The sequence below is a fragment of the Sinocyclocheilus rhinocerous genome, unplaced genomic scaffold (assembly GCF_001515625.1).
Source record: "Sinocyclocheilus rhinocerous isolate Xijiao unplaced genomic scaffold, SAMN03320098_v1.1 scaffold4178, whole genome shotgun sequence".
Taxonomy (NCBI): Eukaryota; Metazoa; Chordata; class Actinopteri; order Cypriniformes; family Cyprinidae; genus Sinocyclocheilus; species Sinocyclocheilus rhinocerous.
Genome location: NW_015627541.1, coordinates 91,632 through 115,464, shown reverse-complemented (window position 1 = coordinate 115,464; position 23,833 = coordinate 91,632). Strand labels below are relative to the sequence as shown.

The following is a 23,833-nucleotide window of genomic DNA, read 5'->3' as shown; positions in this document are numbered from 1 at the left end:
TTTTTTTCTCAGAATGTACCAAACTGTTGATTTGGCCACTCCTAATGTTCCTGCTATCTCTCTGATGGATTTGTTTTGATTTTGAAGCCTAACAATTGTCTGTTTCACCTGCATGACGAGATCCTTTGACCGCATGATGTGGTTCACAGCAATAGCTTCCAAATGCAAATGGCACACTTAGAATCAACTCCAGACATTTTACCTGCTTAATTCATTTAGAAATAACGAAGGAATAGCCCACATCTGTCCATGAAAAGGCTTTTGAGTCAACTGTCAAGACTGGTCATAACTTTTTTAATTCAGTTATGAAAAGGTAGATTGTTCTTATTTGTATTGGAAAAGTAAGACTGATTACCTCTTGGCAACTGCTAGTTGGTCAAACTAGTTCTTAAGACACAGTCTTAACATGGTGGCTAAGTTTATGCAACTGGCCCCAGATCTTCTTGAATCTAACTGGCGAAAACTATGTCATTATTGTTGCACATCTGGGAAACTCAAAGCCATATCATATACATATTTTGAGGTTATGAACACCTATATGTCTTACCCTTATTTCGTCTTTGGCAAATGAAGTAAAAGGCAACAGCCATTGTGATCACCACGATAATAGCACCGATGATGGCTAAAATAACTGGTAGAATGATATTCTCATCTGTTTGTGGAATACATAATTACAAGAATATAACAACAAATAATCGTAACTCAGATTCATCATAAACGCTGTACTTCAACCAGCAGTTATTGTAATGTGCATGAAGTTGACCTGTGAGGCAGTCTTTCAAAGCAAAACTGGTGCTCTTTAGGCTAACTTCATTTTTCACAGTGCAAGTAAAGACTGAATCAGGCTTCTCCTCCTTGCTGATATGAAGTTCTTGCCCAGAGTGTTGTATCGAATTTGATCCAGTCCATTCAAAGGTTGTTTGGAACTGAGATGAAACTGAGCAGAATAGTGTTTTTGATTCTGTAATATTGTTCAGTATACAGGTCACATTAGGCTCCTGCACAGCATCTGATGGAAACATGGAGAATAGGGGGAAAATACTTTTTTATAAAACACGCTCAAGCTAAATAACATAGCTACAAGATGGTGAAATGTTTGAAACATATACCAACTAGACTTCCTGGGCTTAAGATGGTTAATGATATTTATTTAGCGTAAAATTCTCAGAAATACCCATTATGTTTTGTTGCATTCTTTTGTCATACATAGAAGTCCAGCTTGATATTATTATTATTATTAATAGAAGTAGTAGTAATACTATTATTAGTATTATTGTTTTTGCTTATTTTGCATTGGTTAAAAAAGTGACTTCTTGGAAAGTCTAGAAATACTTTTATTGTTTAAACCATGTTTATACCATCACAGTGTGATTCATTACATTCATCAACAGAATATGGCAGCATCTCAGGCTCTTGAAAAACCAGCATAGTTGGTACAGTATTTCGTATGCTAGTGTCCTTATCTAGCTTAACCAGCAGGATTTTCTTGGTTACCCAGCTTCCCCAGCTGTGCTTTAATGGCGAGCAGCATGATTATGCAGATATGCCAGCCAGGCCAACATTACTAACCAACAATATTGGTGTCTTTTTTCATTCTCCATTGCAAAAAGTCACTTACCAATCACTTGAACTTCATTTTCAGAATTTTGCAGCTTTCCATCGATCTGTATTGCAGACCTATAAATCCCACTGTCCTGGCTGGTCATGCGAAGAACAGAGAGCTGCCCAGTAGTGATTTGAATCTCTGATCTTCCTCTGAATTGACCATACTCTTGAAATTCGTTCAAATCATGTTCAGCCACCTTGTTTCCATTGAATGTCCACAAAATGTCTTCAGGATTTCCTTGTACATTTGGATTTAAAGTCACACTCTTCCCATTCTCAACATAGATGATAGAAGTTACAGCATCTGAATAACATTTATAAGATCATGGTGCAAGGTTAAGCATCTAAAACATACTCATCTAAAACATCTAAAAAAGTTAACAACACAAGTTTGTTACAATGAAAACGATAACCTCAATGCAATCGTGTATTAGCTTGTTTCCTAACAGGTCCTAAATAAAATTCTGGCTGCTACTTCAGCCTTGTCTTTAACATTAGGATACTTCAGCAAAGAAATTGATTTGTGGATACAGTCTAATTCAATGTTTGCTTAACCTGTACATGTTCTGAAGCGCTTGAGGAAGCACTTGTTATGCTACCCATAACGATTATAAGAGATTATTGAAAATAACTCAACTTTCAATATCATCTAAAATATGATGCAAAAAAACTATGGTCAATTATAAACAACATTACTTACTGAATCTTGATAATATTACACAGACGAAAAGATTAAATACTTCCCCGAGCGTTTTCATTTTCTTTCACTTTCGTACTGTCTCAGCTGTTTCAGGTAAAACTGGTCCACCCACCCACCTTCAGAGAATCTGTAGTGAGACTCTAGCATTGAGTGGCTTTTGTGCATTTGCATCAGTCTGAAACTGTTTTTAAAACCTGAATGGGTAGGCTATATGTAGACGGGCCTGTGACAGTTTTACCTCTGACTGCATTATTGTAAGTTGCCACACCTGAACCTCCTCAAAGGAAAAGGTATGTCATTCATATTTAAATAACGACCTGTTTATCCAGTCACACTAAGCTCCACCCCAGCTGTTAAAGGGATAGTTCACTCAAAAATGAAAATTCTGTTATTACTCAACCTTAAATTGTTCCAAACCTGTATGAGTTTATTTCCTCTGTTGAACACAAAAGAAGATATTTTGGAGAATATGTGTAACCAAGCAGTTGATGGTCCCCACTGACACCTATTGTCCCTTCCATTACATTGTGACTTTAAACATTACATAACATGAACAAACATTCATAAACATTAAGACAACAGGGCCAACATCAAAGTTGGAAGGAAAATTCATTTACATTGTGTACAAATATGCAAATGTATTTACATGGCGTACAAATCTGATGTCAATAGAAGTCTAGGCCCTATAGCAGTCACAGACTCAAATCTGTTTGCATTATGGGAGAATTTCTAGAATTATGAACATTCAGCTACAGCTTTACAAACATCATTCATGTGTGGTAGCAGATCAGACAAGTTATATTTCTAAAGCAAAGGCTCAAAATGTATCACAAACATAAACCTAGCATTACTATTTTTTGTTGGTTTGGTGTGTGTATAAGTGGATTACATGGTAAATGCAAAATTATGTGAATTTTTGTATTTTTTAAAAGCCTTTTAAAGACATAACCTACTGTAATAGACCTTGTCAGGGTAGCACAATATAAGAAAGAGTCCAAAAAATATATTGTATAAAAGTGTATAATGAAAATAACTTTGTAAAGACTGTAAGTCTATTCCTCCCAGCCTCATCCATCATTCATCAAAGTAAAATTCAATATGGCGTCTATCTACCCTGACTTAGGTCTATACAGGGGTTGGCAAGTTTTTTTGTCAACATTGAAACCTAATAATTCTTGTTATCCCAGCATAACATTATCAGTCACAGACTTGATTAATTGATTTGCAGACTGACAAATTAATAAAGCACAATTTAAAATATTTCTGAAGCAATTGTCAGACTATTTAAATGTGTTTTAAACATTTCAATCCTAAAAGTAGTTTATTTTCAGGCTTAAGCTAGACTTTGAATAACAGATTTCGAATTTTCTCTCTTGATGTTGTAGTTCACCCATCACTGGCATTGTCATTATGTGGAATTTTAAAGAAACTGAGCTGAAAAAACTTCAACACTGATAGCATAACTTATTTTGCTCTCAAAGCTAAGAGTATCAAATACAACAAAACTGTAAGCTGCCATCCACTCAGTTGTGCAGCACAACTGAAGAAAAATGTACTTGTCTGAAAGCACAGAGCTAGCTGCTACTTTAACCTGCACTGCAGTTTCAGTGGTTTGTGATATGCAGTGGTTGCACACATGGTTTATCAGAGCTGCTGTTTACAGGCACAAGTTAATTCTCATACATTAATAGTATTTATAGCTTCTAACATAGTAAAACAGGCTGTTTGGCTATGAAAAAAAAAAGATAAACTGAAAGTATAGATTGTCATTCAGCTGTGAGGGACTTTAAATTAAATACATTCATCTGTCTTGCTCATGTGCCAATGTAACATGTAACTTTTTTTAGATTTTGCATGTAACTTTGCAGTCAACAGAAAACTAGGAAACGTATAGGCCTATTGTACAGTAATATTTTTCCAAGTTTCTTAAAAGTGAAATGATTACTGTGTGAATGTATGTAATCATATAATTGATAAAAAAGTAACTGCAATCTGATCATGAGCATTTTAAAACAACAATCTAATCGCAAGTAGGCACGAGAGTAAGGCCATTTTTTTCAGCCCACAGACAGTCTTTCTTCTTCTTCAGTTCAGGTTTCTTCTTGTGGCCCTTTCTCAACAACAATAGTATGACCAATACAAGAAAGCAAATCAGAGGAATAGCGATTGCCAATGTTATTCCCAATGGGTCTATCTGTTTTTCAGAATCACCTGAGGAAACAAATCAAATGTTAGATTGTTGCTTTCTGAAAGGAAAATATATTTTATTGTTATAAAATAACATTCATAGTTTTGTATATGCATTTGATTTAATGGTTGAATGTGCTGTCAGCTTTTTGTTTGTTTGTTTTTTATATCACACATGAATTATCCATACATGACAGATATCACTAAAATAGACTCTGGAAACAGCAAAAAAAAAAAAATTATTTAGGGAGGCCCTTAGACAAACCACCTAATCAGAAAATGATTATCTGTACTTTTTACATATTTGGCCATTGAGTCAAGGCTTGATTGGATTGATACAGCAGCATTGTGCATATATGTATATTATTTGGCCAAACAGTATGTATGTATATATTTTCTTGCAAGCTAAATAAAATTGCATTTTTTTTACTGGTGCAGGAAGGCTTCTAAAAGCATGAGATGGACATATTTAACCTAACCATAACCTACTCTTAAAATTAAAGGGAGGTTGATATGAATGGTATACAGGCCCCTATGCCTAACCCAAGCCTGACCCAAAAATTAGACCTCACCCTAAAATCGGATTGGTTGTTAGGGATGTTGTTCCAGGAACATGTCCTACTTTGTGAAATTATGGTTAGCGTATGGTTGAAGGGATGTGAGCAGACTAATTTAGTGACTAAAGCCTAGTGGAAATGATTAAAATAGTTAAAAACGCTTAGAACATCTTACCTTCAGTGTGAACATAGATGGAGAGCTCTCCAGATTTATCTGAAGCAAATTTCTTCCAGGTGTTAGCAGTTAGAAGCCACTCCTCAACCTGACAGTAGTATTGCCCCATATCAGTGGGGTTGCTCTGTGGCACAGTCAGTTTATAGTGTGTGGCAAGTGGTCGGCCAAACAGAAGATTTTTATCGCTAATTGCACTGTGTAAAGTACCGTCACGCCTGGCAGTGAACATGGAGACTGGTCCTTCTTCCTCCTGAACCTTGAACCAGGTGACCTCAAAGACAGACTTATCACTGGATTGTGAGTCAATGACACAGTCAATGGTGAATGCAGTCTGATGATTGGTAATGTTGAATGTTCGGTTCTCCTTCTGAACATGCAGTTTAATTTCTGTTTAAATTAAACACAACATCAAAGGTCAAACAAGAAAAACACTTTTTCATCAAGGGGCAATATTTGCCCTTTAAATTGATTTTTAGGGGCATTTTTGTATGCATCCCCTTTTCATGTAAATTCTTACATTTTTTCAATAAATGCAATTAGATTAATAAGACACAGGGCTGTTACCAATCATATGATATATGATATCAGTATCACCAAAAACATCTTTGCACTGTAGAGGTGTAAATGTATTTACATAGACTTTTTAATGGAGCTCAGAGATGCCATGAATTTAATGTTTTAAATATCAATTGAATATAGAAATACTTAATGGGGGGAAAATAATTATACTTTAAATATTAAACTAAAACCACCAGTAGGTGGTAGCAAGCCAATGATTCATTTATTCAATCCATTCAAAATGGCTGATTCACTCAGAAACTAAGCACATAACTGTCTTCATGAATGAGTCATTGAATCATTGACTCACTTGATACATTCAAAAATGTTGAATAATTCAGGAAAGAAAAAGCTGTGTTTATGGGAGAAGCAATGGTTCTCTTATGACTCTGTTTGAAACTATTTTTCTTGGATAAAGCAAAAACAGTTGATACTAACAATTTTGTGTCTAAAATGGACATCACTTAATATTAACGTAAATCAGCCTTATTTGCAATGAATGAATTTTATTTTTTTAAATACCATTGTATAAAGTAGAAAATGTTAATGATCTTATGAGGAGGACAAATGAGCTAAAGGCTGTGCTGGTAGGCCAATATAGTATTTCAAAACGGGACTACTACCAGACAGATGGCCACACTAATCAGCATCAAAAGTTAAGCCTGATTGGGCATGTTCCATTTGTTTCCACTGGCCCTCACAATCAAGTTGGTATTGCTTAACTCTGCACTGGTAGCTTCCATTATCACCTATATCAGAGTTTAATACAACCAGATGGAAAGTATCAGGTGTAGGTCTTCAGAAGTCTAACCTGTGCTTGTTGCTGGTTCTCTGTGTGTAGACAACTGTTATAAGAGTATGACAATACATATATCCCATTAACAGATTATGGGCTATTAAATACCCATCTGAAACTGTAGTGATGGGTAGGATCCTTCTTTTCAACATCCAAAGAGCATGTAAGACCATTTCTAATAATTTGGCACATGCATTTTTACTCAATTTGGAAGATTGTTCCTTTTCTTTCTCTTGGACACTCTTATATTTGTCATTGACCATTGATTAAAGAAAAGCAAGGATTAAAAAAGAAAAAAAAAATCTGTATTTTAATCAATGTAAAACATATTTATGTTTAGAATATTGTGGTTCACTTAAAAGACCATTTCAGTGAAGTAAAATCTTCTTACCTTTCTCTTTGACAACCAGCTCTTTGGAAACAGACATTTTCTTTAGGGAATACCAGTCACCAAGAGGATCCTGAAGCCACTCTTCCACCTCACAATGATATTGCCCACTATCAGATGTTCTGACCTGGTGGATAGTCAGCTGGAAGTCCTGTTTCTGTCTTATTTCCATACGGATCCTCTGGTCCATCTCTAGGCCGGCTGCAGGGCCAAACTTGACAACAGCATCTAGGTCCATAGTTAACAGCATCTGGGACCCAAACATCCATGTTATCGTGAAACGAGAGGTATCTGTGGTTGTCCTCGTGACTGAGCATTCAAGCTTAACATCAGTATTGACAGTGGTTTCCAGACGAGAAGTGGGTGAGTAGTACAGACTCATCTTGCTGACTGAGAGAGAGACAGAGTGATATTCAATAAACTACAGTTTATTACAGTTACTACTGTAGTAGTCTATAGGTATGTATGTTAGCATTGTGTGTGTGTCACATTAATGCTCATTTGTGTTTCTGTTTGTGGTGCCATGGTATAGTTTCCAATTATGTTGTCATTTTGATAGACCTGGTATCAATTTTCTAAATCACAATTTTCTCTCATGTGTACCAAATGTCAAAATTTCTCATTTTTTAACACTATTTTTATAGCATTGTATAACAATAGTAAAGTCTCTAGAACTACGTGTATTTACTAATAACAGTAATAACAGTGAAGTATGCATTATTACAAGTGATTATAACACTAAATCAAACCTTAACCCTAGCCTATAGTAAGTTCATGTTGTTAATTAGTATTACACAGTACTTATCTGTGCAATTATATGTAACAAGGACACATACGAATAAAATACAATGTGACCAGATTGGGTTAGTGGTAAGTTTAACAGTTTTTGGGGATAGGGTACTGAGTATAAAGAGTAGAGTATGTCAAAATATTTGAAGGTGAATGTATCTTTTCAACATAATACACTTTGAATAAAAGACTGTATTTACCAGGTTTGTGTACAATCACAGCTAATGGGTTGGAGTTCTTCAAGGCTTTCTGTACATCCTTTTGATAGGCATCAACTTGACACTGGTACTGTCCTTCTTGTTGCTTGCTGGCTCTCGGCACCATGAGAGTGAAATGAGTGTCTGACGGCTGTTGAATGGACAGCTGATAGTTTCTCTGATCTGCTCTCCAGGTGATTTCTCCAGTGTGGCGTATGGATAAAATATTTGTTTGAACGGTTGAATTGCGGGGCTGAAACATCCAGCGTACAGCCAAAGACACTTTAGGCCCTCTGACTGTGCATAGCAGTTCTACTGGAGAATCTATTGGCACATTTGTTGTACGACTTTTCAAGCTCACCTTCATTAGAGATTCTGAAAAGAAATGTCTGCAGTGATTATTTAAATTATAATATCAATAACAGTACAAATTTGAGCAAAGTAATGACAAAGAATTTACGGCAGAAAGTCTTGACAGTTTTCTCTGTTACTGAGAATAATGTGTGATAGTAATCTTACCAACAGAATTAACTATTATGGCTTTTTGTTGAGATTTGGTGTTGGCTTTCTTCATCTCGCCATTGCTCTGTACTGTCCATTCAGACACAATGCACTTATATTCGCCGCTGTCAGATGTTGCAGATGCACCGAGCTCTAGAATAAAGTTTCCAGCTGGAGAATGAAATGTTTGAACATTTCTGCTCTGATACCTTGCCCCAACATCTCTCATCACTCCCTCATGGGTCAGACTAATGACATCACTGAAGGAAGCCCCCGAGTCTTTCTTGTGTTGCCATGACACTGATAAAGGACCTTTGAATCCCGACACTGAGCAGGAGACCCGTAGTGCATCTCCCTCAGTCACCGCGTCCTTCATCTCCATGACCACCGCAAGATCACTCTCTGACCAGACAGGCAAAAAGCAGGCAATATTAATGTCGTGTAATGCAAGCATTCCTTGTGAAAACTGTGACTAGATTATGTACCACAAAAAATACAAACCATTTTTTTTTTCTAGCCATAGTATTCAACTAGTCTTGCACCCTTCTATCATATTCACCGGCCCCAGAAAATAATTTAATTCTTTTCATTTTAGCTGCATATTTTAATATTTCCTATAAAATAAAATGTACTGTAATTTCTCATTACATGGTTAATGTTGTATTGTACTTTCTTTTTTTCTTAACAATTTTTTTTTTCCCCGAACACCCTAGCAATTCCATAGCAATGCAGTGATTCAGAACACTTTAGCAAACTCTACAATGACTGTATAGAAGAAACAGTTGTGTCATTAATTACCTTTAGCCGTGATGCTCACAGTCTCTGGACTGGACATTTGTTTTTGTATTTTTTTGAAGGTGCCATCTTCATTCATGTTTTCCTGCCATACTTCACACTGGTATTGGCCCTGGTCCTCAGCCCGAGCCGAACGGATGGTCAGCAGGTAGTCCGTGTGACTGGTTTTCACTGCTCTCATCTCTGCTGCATTCTCTCGCTCTTTGTAACTGTCAAACATAGTGAGCACCCCAGAAGATCCAATATGGGCCACTTTCTGCTGGTTCTTCAGCCAAGTCACCGAGAAGAAATGACCAGGAAGGTTCTGTGCATTCACACCGCAGCGGATGTCCAGTGCGTCTCCCTCCTGTAGTGGCCCCTTTGAAGCCTTCAAATAAACACTGAACGAGCCTGCATCAGGGGCCACTTTTGAGACACAGGAAACAGCATGAGATTAAGCAGGTTCTCTTACACAACTTCCTGTGTATGACTGCACTCATACTCACTCAGGCATTACAACAGGTTCTGACTTATATAGTTTGTATCAGTGTTTCTCAACGGGTACAACTCAACTGGTGATGGATACACAGACAACAGGGGAAAATAAGAATAAATGCCAATAACAGAATGCAACTAACAATATAATCATGCATAGTAAAGACAGGAATATGATTAGTCTTATCAACTTTTAAATAGGAGGGAAAACACTTCCCATAACTAGTTCTTGTAAAAGCTGTGCTTCCAACCAAACTCTGCAGTATAACAAGTCTGACACAAATTATTTGGTAAAAGCTAGAAATGCTAACATGGTTAGGCTGTGTGGCCTTCATCCTCAAAAATATATGACCCAGAAAACATTAAATACGGGTTCAAGGATGGTAGAAAGCATGAAACTATCAAAATTTAAGAGACATTTAGAAAAATTGGCATAAATTAGAATAAATATCAATGTTTGAGTCTAAGGGCTTTTTTTTTTTTACTTTTGCAGACTGAACTGTGTTGAGTCACTAAGTGTAAAATCTAAAAGAGCCTCTGGTTTAAATGACAGAATATAAATCTCACCGATTCGTTTGATCTCCACATCGCATGCTGTGGTGGTTTTGTGGGCAATCTGTGTCCAGGAACGGTCTGGGTCTTGGATCCACTCAATGGCTTTGCAGAAGAACTTCCCCTGGTCTGACTGCTGCACTTGAGGCATCTTCAGTCTGTAGGTTGTGTCCTCCACCTTATCCATGCTGATAAGACCAGCACGATAGCCATCCTCAAATCCAGCTCCTGGCTTTACAGTCAGATCTTTGTCCAGAGTAATGATTGGCCGGGGGATTTCATCCTCTTCACCATGAAGAAACCAGGTGACCGACAGATGAGTATGTTGAAAAGTCTGGCTGGAGACCTGGCACTCAAGCTGAAGAGGATCACCTTCAGACAAGCTCTGAGAGGGAGAGCCAGAGTATGATGCCTCCAGGGTGTCTGCAATCACTGTGGATAAAACAGTCTTTTTTTCCTTTTTTTTGTCATTGAAAATGTATTAACAAAGTGACAAAAAGTGATTGACCAATATGCATTTTTCAATGCCAATACCAGCATCTAGAGAACTGATATCAGCTGATACTACATCAGTGACTGATGGCTGATGCAGTAGTGTTTAATATAAATATAGCTTATAGCCAATCACCTTCTTTTGGGATACATGGGAATGTGAATGGGTGTTAAAGGATGGATTTCTCTTTCAATAATCTCAAAATGCCAAATCATCTCATTAATCACCCAAACCCTCAAAATAAATAAATATCTTACCATTAAGCTTTGTTTCTGCAGCATAATTTCCGTAATATGCACCACCTGTGTGTAGGGTCTCACAGAGCAAATCACCTGCATCATTCTCCAGCAAATTGTTTTTCAATGCCAATACCAGCATCTAGAGAACTGATATCAGCTGATACTACATCAGTGACTGATGGCTGATGCAGTAGTGTTTAATATAAATATAGCTTATAGCCAATCACCTTCTTTTGGGATACATGGGAATGTGAATGGGTGTTAAAGGATGGATTTCTCTTTCAATAATCTCAAAATGCCAGATCATCTCATTAATCACCCAAACCCTCAAAATAAATAAATATCTTACCATTAAGCTTTGTTTCTGCAGCATAATCTCCGTAATATGCACCACCTGTGTGTAGGGTCTCACAGAGCAAATCACCTGCATCATTCTCCAGCAAATTTTTGATTGTCAAGAGAACTGAAGATCCTGACAGCCTTTGAATATACATCTCTTTATTTCTTATTCTACCGGAGAACATTCCGTAGGCAAAGTCTGGGTCACTGGTACTGATCATATTTAATTCCACATTTGGTTTCTTGAGAATGAACTGAAAATCCCGGTTAGATGGGCCTGTAAACCCTGTAACATTACAGGATATGGAGATGGGATATCCTTTCACTCTATACAGAGGACCTTCCTGGATCTGGACCTGAATCTGACCACTGCACAGATCTGTGTGGAGAGAGGAATTAGATCATTAAAGCAAACCTTTAAGAGAAATTTCACTTTGATTTGCTAATGTTTTTGCATTTTTTCTCACTCACATGCACATTGTGTTTACTATACCTTTGCCTATATTTTTGTCCATTTCTAGGTGTTGCTGATTATCAATAAATTTCAGCTTTTCATTATTACTGTTGCCTGCAAATCTTCCCACATAGTGATGTAGATATGTGGGGGCGTGTTAGAACGAGCCGTTTTAGGTAGGTGTGGCTGACTCTGAACTTTTATAAAGAATATCTCTTTGGATTTGAGACTTTAGTCTTTGCAACTTTACAGATCTTCTTTATGCACCAAGAGCTTGTAACACTCCAAAGAGAAAGGAACAATTGAAATCGCATCATATGACCCCTTTAACATTTTAACCCAGCAGTAGATATTTTTAAACATTTTTAAACCGTAAAAGAAAAAAAGCCCAGCATGCTGGGTCAAACATTTAACCCAACCCTGGGGTCAAAGGGTCAAAACAACTCAGAACTGCATCTCTTGTTGCCAAAACACATTTTTCACACAACTCTGACAGAAATTTTGTCATGCCAATGCTATAATTTGATTGGTTATCAAGGCACACGTGATCCAAGTTCGTCATTTTCTCCAATGGTAGAACCACTGAGGTTTGTATGTCCACATAAGATGACCATTGTTGCATCCCAAATTGCATACTATCTGTTAAATAGTATTCAAAATTAGAATTAGTGTGGCCCAAATTGTAGTATGTTAAAATTAGTATTACAAACGTTCACAAATGTTCTAATATTTCTGGTGGAAATTCAAAATGCACACCCATGCATACTCTAACAGATAAAATTACTCACAAGAACTGTAACTGAGATCTACAAACATGGAGAGGAAAAAAGGCAGTTATAGACCAACAGTTAAGTAGAGCGGTTTAGTGGTAATTAATGAGTAATTAATAATTAATATCAAACTTGCTGATATTTGGCCATTAGCTTTTTAAATACATCATTATGCAAAAACATGAGTTCTCCGCATGAAGACCCACGACTAGCAGATCAAAAGTCAGTAGTATGCACCTTTTTTCACAAAAAAAAATAGTACATAGGGCATAGTATAAGTAGTATAAATAGGGTTCTCAGAAGCAGAAGTGTCATAGTTGGGTAAACTTCTATAGTGGTGAATGGTAACTACAAATGTGTATGTGTGTGCACATTGCATTCCCATTTGCACCAGAAGCAAAAGAAAAATCGCATTTCTATGACTTTCCAAGAGAGAGAGAAAATCAAGATATTTATTACTGTGGTCAGAAGAGATATTTTGCCATTTTTACAAACACCCACAAAACAGTTTTAACTAGTTTTCTGAAATTTAATGCCAAGGTGAAACTATATCACAAAGTACAGTATTGTAAATTAATTATAAAAAAAATTCGTAACAGTTTATTTTACAGTGTCCTTGTTACACATTACATCTACTTATAGTAACAACACTAAATTCAATAATTGCATTTAATAAACCTAAACCAAACCCTAATCCTAACCATAACACTATAGTAAATGTTGTTAATTAATATTACTCAGCACTTCAATGTACAATTACACTGTAACAAGAACAGCATACAATAAATTGTAACCAAACGTTAGATTTAAGATGTAGAAACGATTCTGTGAAAAGGGAAGCTGCACATATCTGACAAGAATACATAGCAAACTGACTGTACTAAAAATTAAATAGAGGGATATTAGTTTTGTAGTAGGTACTGTCATATTTGAAGTCTTCGTTTTATTGTGTAGTGTTGCCAGAACTGTTGTTTTGTTTACAGATTACAAAAAAAAAAAAAAGATGTACCCTTTCATAAGCTAGGCTGTAGCTATTAATTTACCGTTTGTGTACTAATATGTACACTTTTGGTACTAGGCCTATGTATCTTTAAGGTAACCCTTTAGGGGTTAATAAGATACAAAGGTGTAGGCTACCTTTTGGAAAGGGTACCGCCCCAGTGACGGCTTTTGTACCCTTTTTGAGTGTAGTCTATAATAAACTGGCAAGATTTGATTATTTTAAGACTTTTTTTTCCTCAACTCAAATTAATATTTCACGCCCAGGTAATTATTTATTTGGTGAAAGCCGTGTCCCTTAAAATTTCGTCGTTTCACATGTTCGTTTGTATGGCCTCACCGCTTGCAACTACTTCACGGAAGCTTCGCGTCGAGCTCTGATCTGACCCTGCCCGGGTTTATTTAGCCATAACAACCATTTTACGTTGTTACGACATTATGATTAACGTAAATAACACTTAAATGGCACAAAGCTATTGTTTCGCGTCAGAATATATTTTACAAGGCGTATAAACCACTTATTTAACTTTTATGGTATCAATTTGTCAGTTTTGGAGCCTAACAGTCGTGAAAGTCGTTCACTGAAAATCGTTCAGCAGCTTGTTTATTATGTTTATTAACATTTTGCATTCCACACCGTTTTAATTTTGGGGTGAGTTAGCATTTAAAGTAGCCTACATCGTCAATGGCAGAAAGAGAACACAATAGCCTACCTACATACATGCACTTAAATGAAGAGGAAAAGGGTAAATTCGGACTTTATAATTCGGTAATTTATAATAAAATTGTGTTCAGTCTTACCAAATTGCAGGAGTCCTGTGAGATACAGCAATAGTGGCAGGTGCCACAGTCGCCACCAAAAGTCCACCATCCTTAAACTGATCGTTCCTTCCGCCTTGTCCCTCATCTCTGCAGTTATACAGGTTTTAACAAGAGCGCCTAAACCTGATATATGTTCTTTGACGCAAGTGATTGTGACACACACAACGAACCTCTTTCACGTCTGTGAAAAATGTCATTGTAAGCTAACTGAAGAGATAGTCCAATTTCTCAGTAACATAAATGAAACAATATATATATATATATATATATATATATATACCTCCGTGAAGTTGGCCCCCCATACATATACATATATATATAATAATAATTATTATTTTGAATATTATCCTGAACCCATGAAAACACTTTAAAAGTGATAAGTAACCCAAAAATTATGTTATCATTTACTCATCTCTGTGTCCTTCCAAACCTGTATGACGTCCTTTACTGTGGAACACAAAATAAAATAATTGTAAAAATGTTGCAAACATGTCTACAGGGTAAGCTAAATATAGGCATGTGGACATATAACAATTTAAAAAAAGAAGAAGAAAAAAAAGTACCAGTCCTGTAAGAAGAAATCAGCAAAGAAAATGTTTAATGTTTAGATTATTTTAATGAATTGAACAAAAAAATCTCAAAAGATTTATTTTGTTACATTTGTGGTATAAAAAAATAATAATTAAAAGAAGTTCACAAAAAATAGTTGATTCTGGGTTTAATAAATGAAGGCATTACTACATATTATATGCAGCAAAGTGACATACTGGCACATACAGTATCTCTACCCTCCCACCTGCCCTATGCTTTTGAGGACAACGGCTTCTAAATTAGAGTAATTTTATCATGCCACAGATATCATTTTGGCAAAAAAAAGTTAAATAAATCATGACTAATATTTAGCTAAATAACATGATTATATACAATCCACTGGTATAAACAACATTTACAACAGAAAATATATTAAAAAGTCTTCATCATTTCTTCAGCATCCTCTCCTTCTATTCTTTTTGTTGGCCTTCAAGTTTTCATTTCAGTGGGACACTTGTCTCTGTTCCAAAACCTAGTGAGCTGCCTACCTGTCTGCTGCCTACATATCACATTGTTGTGGCAGATGAGTGATACACTGAGCAGACAAGAAGTGACTGTCAATATATTGTTTATGTCCGCTGAATTCTTTTACTGGCCAGCAGTCCACACCAATCCATTGTCCAATTGAGTTTGTCCATCTGTCTGAAGTAGACCTATAGTGGCCATTCACAAAGGATGTGTTTTTGTGTTCAATCTACCCTATTTCTAATAGTTGGTTTGTATACATATGCAGACAGACAGCTATAAAGACATTTCATGGAAAGTGTTATATATACAAGGGCATAATGATATGCTACTTATGCATATTTACATACATGTCAATTTCCTTAATGTAGTACAATTATATAAAATAAATTGTACAAAATTAATTGTTCTACATTAATATGACAGCCCTATTTCTTATGCTAACGTATTTGTATATTACTTCTCCACACCTTGTTCAAGCACATACTTCACCATCCTTTTCCACCCTCGAGTGTTTTCTGTCTCTTAGCTGACACTACTACCTTCACGTGGCTCTAGTTGACAGATTTTCTCTTCCTCTTTTACAGCTGATAAAACAGCCTTCCTCACTATAAACTTTATTATCACATTCTGTACAGTGTTTATTCAAATACTGTTCTCTGATTTCTGAACTATGATCTTCCTTCATTGCATGTTTTGAGAAGCTGTTGGTCTCGGTTTCGGCTTTCTTGTCCTCTGGCACAGATATGCCATTGTTGGTGTTGTCTGGATCGCTGTTCTTTACATCACAATCTTTTAAAAGTTTATTTTTTTCTCTCTCTTTAATTTCTGGAACATCGTTTTTCTCCTGCATGTTTTGTTCTGACTCACTGCTCTTGTCTGTCTGCTCACCATCATCATCATCATCTTCCTCTTGAGGGAAGAATGCAGTTGGTTTATTTTCTAATTCCATATTCAGGTTTGAAGACGGAACACTGATGTCCAGGTTAGACTGTGAATCTATAACAAAAAATAAACAAGATGAAAAACCTCATCTACTAATTCAAAATACTACTGACTAAATCAATATCAAACTTCTGAATATGAAGAAAAGGCAGAAACTAACCCAGAGGATCACTGGGAGCTGCACTATACAAAGGTGGATTACAAGGTTCAGCTAAAAAATGGGGAGCAAAACATATCAGATGAGATATTTATTTCTGCAGTGATTTCTCTAAAAGGTTTTGTTTCTCTGTATAAACATGATCTGTATTTTACCTATGTGTAGTCTACCTGTCACCTCGTGGTTTTCCTTTTCGGTTTTCTCTTCCTCCTCCTTTTCCCCTTCTGGCCTCTGCTCATCCTCATTAATAGATGTACATAGGCTCTTGTTCTGCTGCTCAATTGACTGTTCACCATTTTCATCTTGGCTGCTCTTCTCATTTGTGTGTAGTTGTTCTGCTACATTTCTTGTGTCCACTGTACTTCTTCCTGTCACAGCAGACTGTGGACTCACAATCTCATTTAAGGGGGTCTGAATACTTTCCGTACCCACTGTATATATACCATATATTCACACAGCTGTTGTCACACAATGTCCATGACTACCAAGCTCCAAAAAGGGGCAAAAAGCAGCATAAAATCACCATGAAAGTATGATAAAAGTTGTCTATACATCTCATGTGTTTTATTCAGTCTCCTGAAGCCATATGATTGATTGGTGTAATAAACAAGACTGAAATTTAAATAGTTTTTCACTAAAAATTCTCCAAAATGCTGCGGATCTCAATCAAATATGGCACTTCTTGATGAATGACATCAGGCTGGACACCCATGACATCATTAAACATCACTTACATCAAAACTGATGTCTGGTAGCAAATTTGACTTGAGATTGTCAGTGTACAATATTTAGGTCTGTTCATCATATAAAGATATCATATGGCTTGTAAAGGAAAAGTATGCACAAGCCACTTGAATCACTTTTATTAAATTTTAATTTTGATTGATCTATTTCTATATAAAAAAAAAAAAGACTCTACAAATCAGATGAAGAAAGCTTTAAAGCTCATTTAACGTCGATTTAAATACAAAGCAAGCAAAGTTTTGTTTTTCCAGAAAAGTTTATACCGGTAATCTGTATTTTACCTGTGTTCAGGCTGTCTATCTCTTCGTTTTCCTCTTCCTTTTCTTTTTTCTCTTCAGGTGTCTGGTCTTCCTCATTTTTATCTGCATCTTTAATGTCCTGCTCTCGTAGTGTCTCAATCTGCTCCTCAGGTGACTCCTCTTCATCTTCACTCTCATTTTTCAGTATCTGACTTTTCTCCTTTTCGTCTTGCGTTTGTAAGGATTTCTGGCTCTCTACTTCTGTGTCGGTTTCATCAGCTTTGCTGTTAGCGTTTTCTTCTGCTTCATCTGCATTTTCGCTGTTTTTCTGATTTTTTTCTAGTTCTCCTTCAGCTGTGCTTATAAATGAAAAGTACTGTCAGGAATTGGTCACTTGTTGCAAAGTCCAGCCTATTTAAAAGGCTCATCCAATCCTCAAATAAGAAGACCGGCTGCCATGCAAATTATACAGTATGCAAATATAGTTTGGTGAATTCCAGCTTCCAGGTGGAACCAAAAATGAAGTGCTTAGAGCCTTAGATGTTTGCCCCTTTGAAATCAATGGCTTAGCTATCCCTTAAACTTCAACTGAAGCAGATCACGAACAACACTTAATGAGGTATAACTTACATTTACAAAAACATTAAAATGCAGAGAACATTAATATATAAAGGGATTATATATACAATGACAAAATACAAGGAAGTCAGACTTTCTGCGCAGTCAACAAGCAACTGCTAACTAGAGATTCTAAAAGAAAAGAACTGCTATTTCTGCCTTATAAGACAATTCAAAATTATATAAATAAGGATGTATAATTTAAGCTAAAGTATATAATGCAAAATTTAATAACTTTAGTTTTGTACAAATAGAAAATCAAGCAAAGAAGAAATAGAAATTTTCAAAAAATTCCAAAGAGAGTACAAACTCTAATCCCACCATTTTCCAGACAAGCTGTATTTTACCTGTGTTCAGGCTGTCTATCTCTTCGTTTTCCTCTTCCTTCTCTTTTTTCTCTTCAGGTGTCTGGTCTTCCTCATTTTTATCTGCATCTTTAGTGTCCTGCTCTCCCAGTGACTCAATCTGCTCCTCAGGTGACTCCTCTTCATCTTCACTCTCATTTTTCAGTATCTGACTTTTCTCCTTTTCTTCTTGGATTTGTAAGGATTTCTGGCTCTCTACTTCTGTGTCTGTTTCATCAGCTTTGCTGTTAGCGTTTTCTTCTGCTTCATCTGCATTTTCGCTGTTTTTCTCATTTTTTTCAAGTTCTCCATTTGTATTTCCTGTGTCGTCTTTGTTTTTTTCTGTTATAGCAGATTGCGGACTTTCCTTCAAAAGTTTTTGTCCCTCATGAGTTTCACCTGCATTCTCCGATTCACTCTCCTGATCCCATTTTTTATCAGCAATAGATTCTTTCGGAGCAGTAAGTCTGGTACGGCAAGGGAGTGTGGCTTCAGATGAACCTAAAACAAACCACTCAGAGACCTTAACAACAGATTCAAGTGTCAACCTTGAAAGACATTCATTCTCAATAAGAGCTGAGAGTTTATAGTGATATTCAGCAACATGTGCAACAAATCTGATGTCAGCATATCTAATTACAATGTTATTACTAATAATGGCAAAAATAGTAAATCTTTTGTTACCTGGCATAGCCTCCGTTGGTACATTACTCAACAGGTTATCGCATTCACCTACATTAGTATAAAACATTTTTTTTTATAATACAAAAAAATCTTTAATTATATAAATGCTCATGCTCTATTAACTCTCTATTTGAGTGTTTAGAACACTCACTGTTCAGCTGTGCTTATAAATGAAAAGTACTGTCAGGAATTGGTCACTGCCAAGTCCTGCCTATTTAAATAACTCATCCAATCCTCAAATAATAAGACAGGCTAGTGAATTTCTTAGAGATGATTGAATTAAGCTGAAGTATATAACAAAAACTATATATAACTTTAGTTTTGTAGAAATAGTTGAAGTAGAAAGCAAAGAAGAAATATACATTTTCGAAAATTCTTATCTTACCATTTTCAAGGTCCATTTTTTTTAGTTCAGACTTCCCTACTTCTCGTGCATGTACATGACAAAAAGAAAATTATGTTAATCCATGTAATATAATCTTTGCGAGACATGGGTGTTAATTAAAGATGCATCTTGAAGGTGGTATGTTGAATATTTTTTCATGGCACTTACACTTTTGTTTTTTACGTCTGTAGAGGTAAAATGCCAGCACAGCAAGCAGAATAATGAGAAGCACTGTTACTATTAAGACTGGAACAAGCACAGCAGGGCTTTCTCTGCCTGCAACCAAAACCATTCAAGAAACAGCTTAAAGCATCTACCATCAAAGTCTCGAGGTACTGTGTTGAATGATTTACTAGCTCACCTGTGTGGCAGTCTTGCAGAGTAAAGTCTGTGGTCCTGCTTCCAGCTTTATTCTTCACAGTGCAGGTATAGACTGAGTTATGGTTTTCCTCCTGTTCATTAACAAGAAGTGTTGGGCCCAGCTGTTTTATAATAGGTCCACTCCATTCATAGCTTGGCTGAGTCTGGGATACCACTGAACAGGACAGTTTTTTAAAATGTGAAGTCTCATCCAGTTCACAGGTCACCTGAGGCTCCGGCAGAGCATCTAAGACACAGAAGCAGGCAGGTATTTAGTGATAATAAGCTGATATTTTGTCATTTTGAGATTATCAATCAACAATTAAAATTTACAAAACAAAAATGACATTTTCAGTGACTAATGTACTTTCTATGTTTAGTGTAATTTATTGTGTAAATTGAAATTAAATTGAAATACAGCTGATTTACACAATTCTCATTCCATACCACTTTCATACTAGCCACTGAAAAACCCATATCAGTTGACAATTAGATACAACACCTAAACTTTATGAATGCCACCATACAGTAGGTCTAAGTGCATGCTGGTCATGTCTTCTCCAATTTATAATAAAAATTATTTTTACACAGAATTTAGGAAGTCAAACAGTTCCTGATATATACAGTAAGGGGTCTATTCACAATAATCTACTGTAGGAGACTACTAGGCACTAATCTGCACATAATCATCTGAGATATATAGACAGTTTACCCAAAACTGTCAAATTATGACTGGAGATTTGAGCATTCCTATTGATCCAAATTTCAGACTGATATTTGCCACTGTCTTGGCTGTTTAGTTTTCTTATTGTGAGCTGTCCTGTTTCAAAATCAAGATCTACACGGTCTTTAAATGAGCCATATTTCGCCACCTCACTCCCATCATATTCCAGAACCTTGTTGCCATTATGTGTCCACAGTATTTCTTCAGGCCTTCCACGGATGCTTGGAGTAAGTGTGATCTTGTTTCCACTTTCGCCATAGTCATCGCAAAAAACTAAATCTAAAGCAGATGAAAAAAATCCCATTAGTGAAACAACTTCTTACACCCTGTGGGGGAATCTCAGAAAAAACATATCCGGGCCATATATCACAAACGATAAATACAAGACTTCATATTATGCTGAAAGATTATTAAGCGTGTTTAATAATCTATAGCAAAATACACTTGGACACAGTAATGTATTGAGTGACACTGATTGTCATTAATGTAATAAAGCAATCTCGACTGTATAACAGTAAAGGTGTTGTAATACAATGTTTGGAATTTGTCAAATTAAATTGAATAATAACAAGGAAACACCCACACACAATAGTTATTCCAGTTGTAAATAATCAAATTGTGCAAACTTAATATTGAAGTTAATATTCTTAAAGGGGTCATATGATGCGATTTCAAGTTTTCCTGGGCATAGAGGACCTACAATAATGTACAGTATTTGAAAATGAATGTGTTTTTTGAACATTAAAGCATGTCAACATATTCTGTTACACCAAATACACAAAATAATGATCTTTAAAAAAGCATCATATGACCCCTTTAATGGCATTTGATCTTCGTTTTGCAAAACATATAGGCTAATTACTTATTTAATTATTTTTATTTGGGGGTGAAGTATGACCTGGACATGTTCTTAGTTTGTTTCGTTAAATCAACAAGTTGCCACCCACAACAAACATAATATTGCCAACAAACAACAAATCAGTTTTTTTTTAAGAAATCACTATAATATTATCAATGGTTTTATATGCTTTATTTGTCTGTACAAAAGATCACAGAACAACTTCAGTATAAAGTTCAGTTAAAGTCCCTAATTCAAAGAGAGAATGCAGCAAAGTGTATACACGTTCAACTTTTAATCTTGTTATTCTGGCTTCAACAATGCCTTAATGTTACTCTATTATCTAACATAATTCTAAACCAACTCCACATTTTTTTAACTAAGCCTACAACTTATTAAAGAAATCCGTGAATGCCTGTTGTCGTTTCGACAATCCAGAAGTATCTGTTTCCCACACAGTTCACTGCACCTGGCGGGGCTAAAATAGGCAGTCTTTCATTGTATTACGAGTTACTTCACCTCCGCTCCATGTTTAAAAAGATTTCGGACTTACCTTGAGACAAACAGAAACATGTAACGTAAACCAAAAACTTCATAACTGCCATCTTCACTCGAGAGTGTTTTTTCTGTGTGTGAGGTGCTACTTAATGGCGATTTGAATTGAAACGTTAAACACATTTGCTGCATGAATCTCGACAGTCGAGGCTAAAAACCAGGACAATTAAACATTAAAAAGTTGCCACAGTGTTTTGAGGCAGTGAGAAAAGAAAGTTAAAAATCCCCGACGAAAAGTATCGAGCGACCTTTGAAATAGGCGGAGATAGAAGGTGAACGCACCTTTATAAGTGACACAAGCAGTAAACAATCAGGCTCCTGTTCCTGCTGGTGTGTTTTGGTACTTCTTCCATGGGAATATTCAAGCGACTAGGAAATATCACACACACACGCACACACACACAAAATGCATTATTAGCGAATAACAAATTTGTCAGATTGAGAACCTGCTGTTTGCTGGCAGTGATTTGAAAAAGTAGGCTATTATAAAATATTTTGAAATGTGTAAATATTAAACAAACAAATAAAAAACACATTTATTTATTTGTTTGTTTATCGTGGACTTTCTCTTGGGGTGGTCATGGACCTATGTGCCCTGTTTTTTAGGTGGTCATGGACCTATGTGTAGTATTTAAATATTAATATTTAAAATCATGACATGGAATCTACTACATTTCCAAACAATAACAAAAAATGTTCTCTCTCTCTTTTAGATGCCTTTTAAATGAAGAGAACATATTTAGTTCTCCATTTATATTTTTTTCTCAGAATATACAATAATTATATATATATATATATATATGTGTGTGTGTGTGTGTGTATGTATGTATGTATATACTGCCGTTCAAAAGTTTGGGATCAGTAAGATTTTTTATGTTTTTAAGGGAGTCTCTTCTGCTCATCAATGCTGTATTTATTCAAACAAAAATACAGGAAAAACAGTAATATTGTGAAATCTTATTGCAATTTCTAATATTGGTTTCCTATTTTAATATACTTTAAAATAGAATTTATTTCTGTGATGCAGCATCATACTGTCACATGATCCTTCAGAAATCATTCTAATATGATGATTTATTATCAGTGTTGAAACTGTTGTGCCGTTTCATATTGTTTTTTGGAAACTGTGATACTTTTTTCTTTGATTCTTTGATGAATACAAAGTTAAAAAGAACAGAATTTATTTAAAATAGAAATATTTTCTAACAATATAAGTCTTTACAATGACTTTTTATTCATTTAACACATCCCTCCTGAATAAATGTATTAATTTCTTTAAAAGAAAAGAAAGATAAAATGTACGTACCCCAAACTTTTGAATAGCATTGTATATTGTAACACAAAATTTCTTTTTTAAATAAATGCTGTTCTTTTTAACTTTTTATTAATCAGATAATAATAATAAAAATATCACAGGTCCCAAAAAAAAATAAAAAATGAAGCAGCACAACAGTTTCCAACATTGATTATAAATCAGCATATTAGAATGATTTCTGAAGGATCATGTGACACTGAAGACTGAAGTAATGATGCTGAAAATTCAGCTTTGATCACAGGAATAAATTATATTAAAAGTATATTAAAATAGAAAACTGTTATTTTAAATTGCAATAATATTTCACAAAATAACAATAATAAATAATATTTTTTTTCTGCATTTTTGATCAAATAGATACAGCCTTGATGAGCAGAAGAACCTTCTTTAAAAAACATAAAACATCTTACTTTTGACTGGCTTTTCAAACTTTTAACCGGCTATATATATATATATATATATATATATATATATATATT

The 23,833-nt window shown here is 35.4% G+C and overlaps 3 protein-coding genes across 5 annotated transcripts; all 3 read right to left on the bottom strand.

Annotated features, from left to right (window-relative positions):
• Nucleotides 1-524: 524 nt before the first annotated feature.
• cd58 (CD58 molecule) lies at nt 525-2,628 on the bottom strand. The gene is made up of 4 exons (XM_016541278.1): nt 2,306-2,628; nt 1,619-1,909; nt 764-1,009; nt 525-652 (listed from the first exon to the last, which is right to left on the bottom strand). Exons 1-4 carry the CDS (start codon nt 2,361-2,363, stop codon nt 525-527), a joined length of 723 nt encoding a protein of 240 aa, XP_016396764.1. The 5' UTR covers nt 2,364-2,628.
• A 187-nt stretch (nt 2,629-2,815) lies between these two features.
• Nucleotides 2,816-14,472, bottom strand: LOC107730347 (immunoglobulin superfamily member 2-like). The gene is made up of 9 exons (XM_016541167.1): nt 14,370-14,472; nt 11,356-11,724; nt 10,290-10,706; nt 9,252-9,653; nt 8,472-8,855; nt 7,956-8,327; nt 6,970-7,356; nt 5,225-5,611; nt 2,816-4,516 (listed from the first exon to the last, which is right to left on the bottom strand). Exons 1-9 carry the CDS (start codon nt 14,437-14,439, stop codon nt 4,326-4,328), a joined length of 2,979 nt encoding a protein of 992 aa, XP_016396653.1. The 5' UTR covers nt 14,440-14,472; the 3' UTR covers nt 2,816-4,325.
• Nucleotides 14,473-15,860: 1,388 nt separating this feature from the next.
• On the bottom strand, nt 15,861-22,309 carry LOC107730307 (myb-like protein X). 3 transcript variants are annotated; one of them, XM_016541112.1, is made up of 11 exons: nt 22,038-22,309; nt 20,635-20,925; nt 19,924-20,169; nt 19,731-19,838; nt 19,563-19,601; nt 19,178-19,225; nt 18,764-18,994; nt 17,574-17,840; nt 16,704-16,946; nt 16,552-16,602; nt 15,861-16,445 (listed from the first exon to the last, which is right to left on the bottom strand). In XM_016541112.1, exons 1-11 carry the CDS (start codon nt 22,087-22,089, stop codon nt 15,991-15,993), a joined length of 2,031 nt encoding a protein of 676 aa, XP_016396598.1. In that variant the 5' UTR covers nt 22,090-22,309; the 3' UTR covers nt 15,861-15,990. The 3 variants fall into 3 exon arrangements, with proteins under 3 accessions (XP_016396598.1, XP_016396591.1, XP_016396584.1); XM_016541098.1 differs by having other exon boundaries at nt 15,871-16,445; nt 17,574-17,885; nt 18,497-18,994; nt 22,038-22,295; XM_016541105.1 differs by lacking the exon at nt 17,574-17,840 and having other exon boundaries at nt 15,867-16,445; nt 18,497-18,994; nt 22,038-22,302.
• Between the last annotated feature and the right edge of the window lie 1,524 nt (nt 22,310-23,833).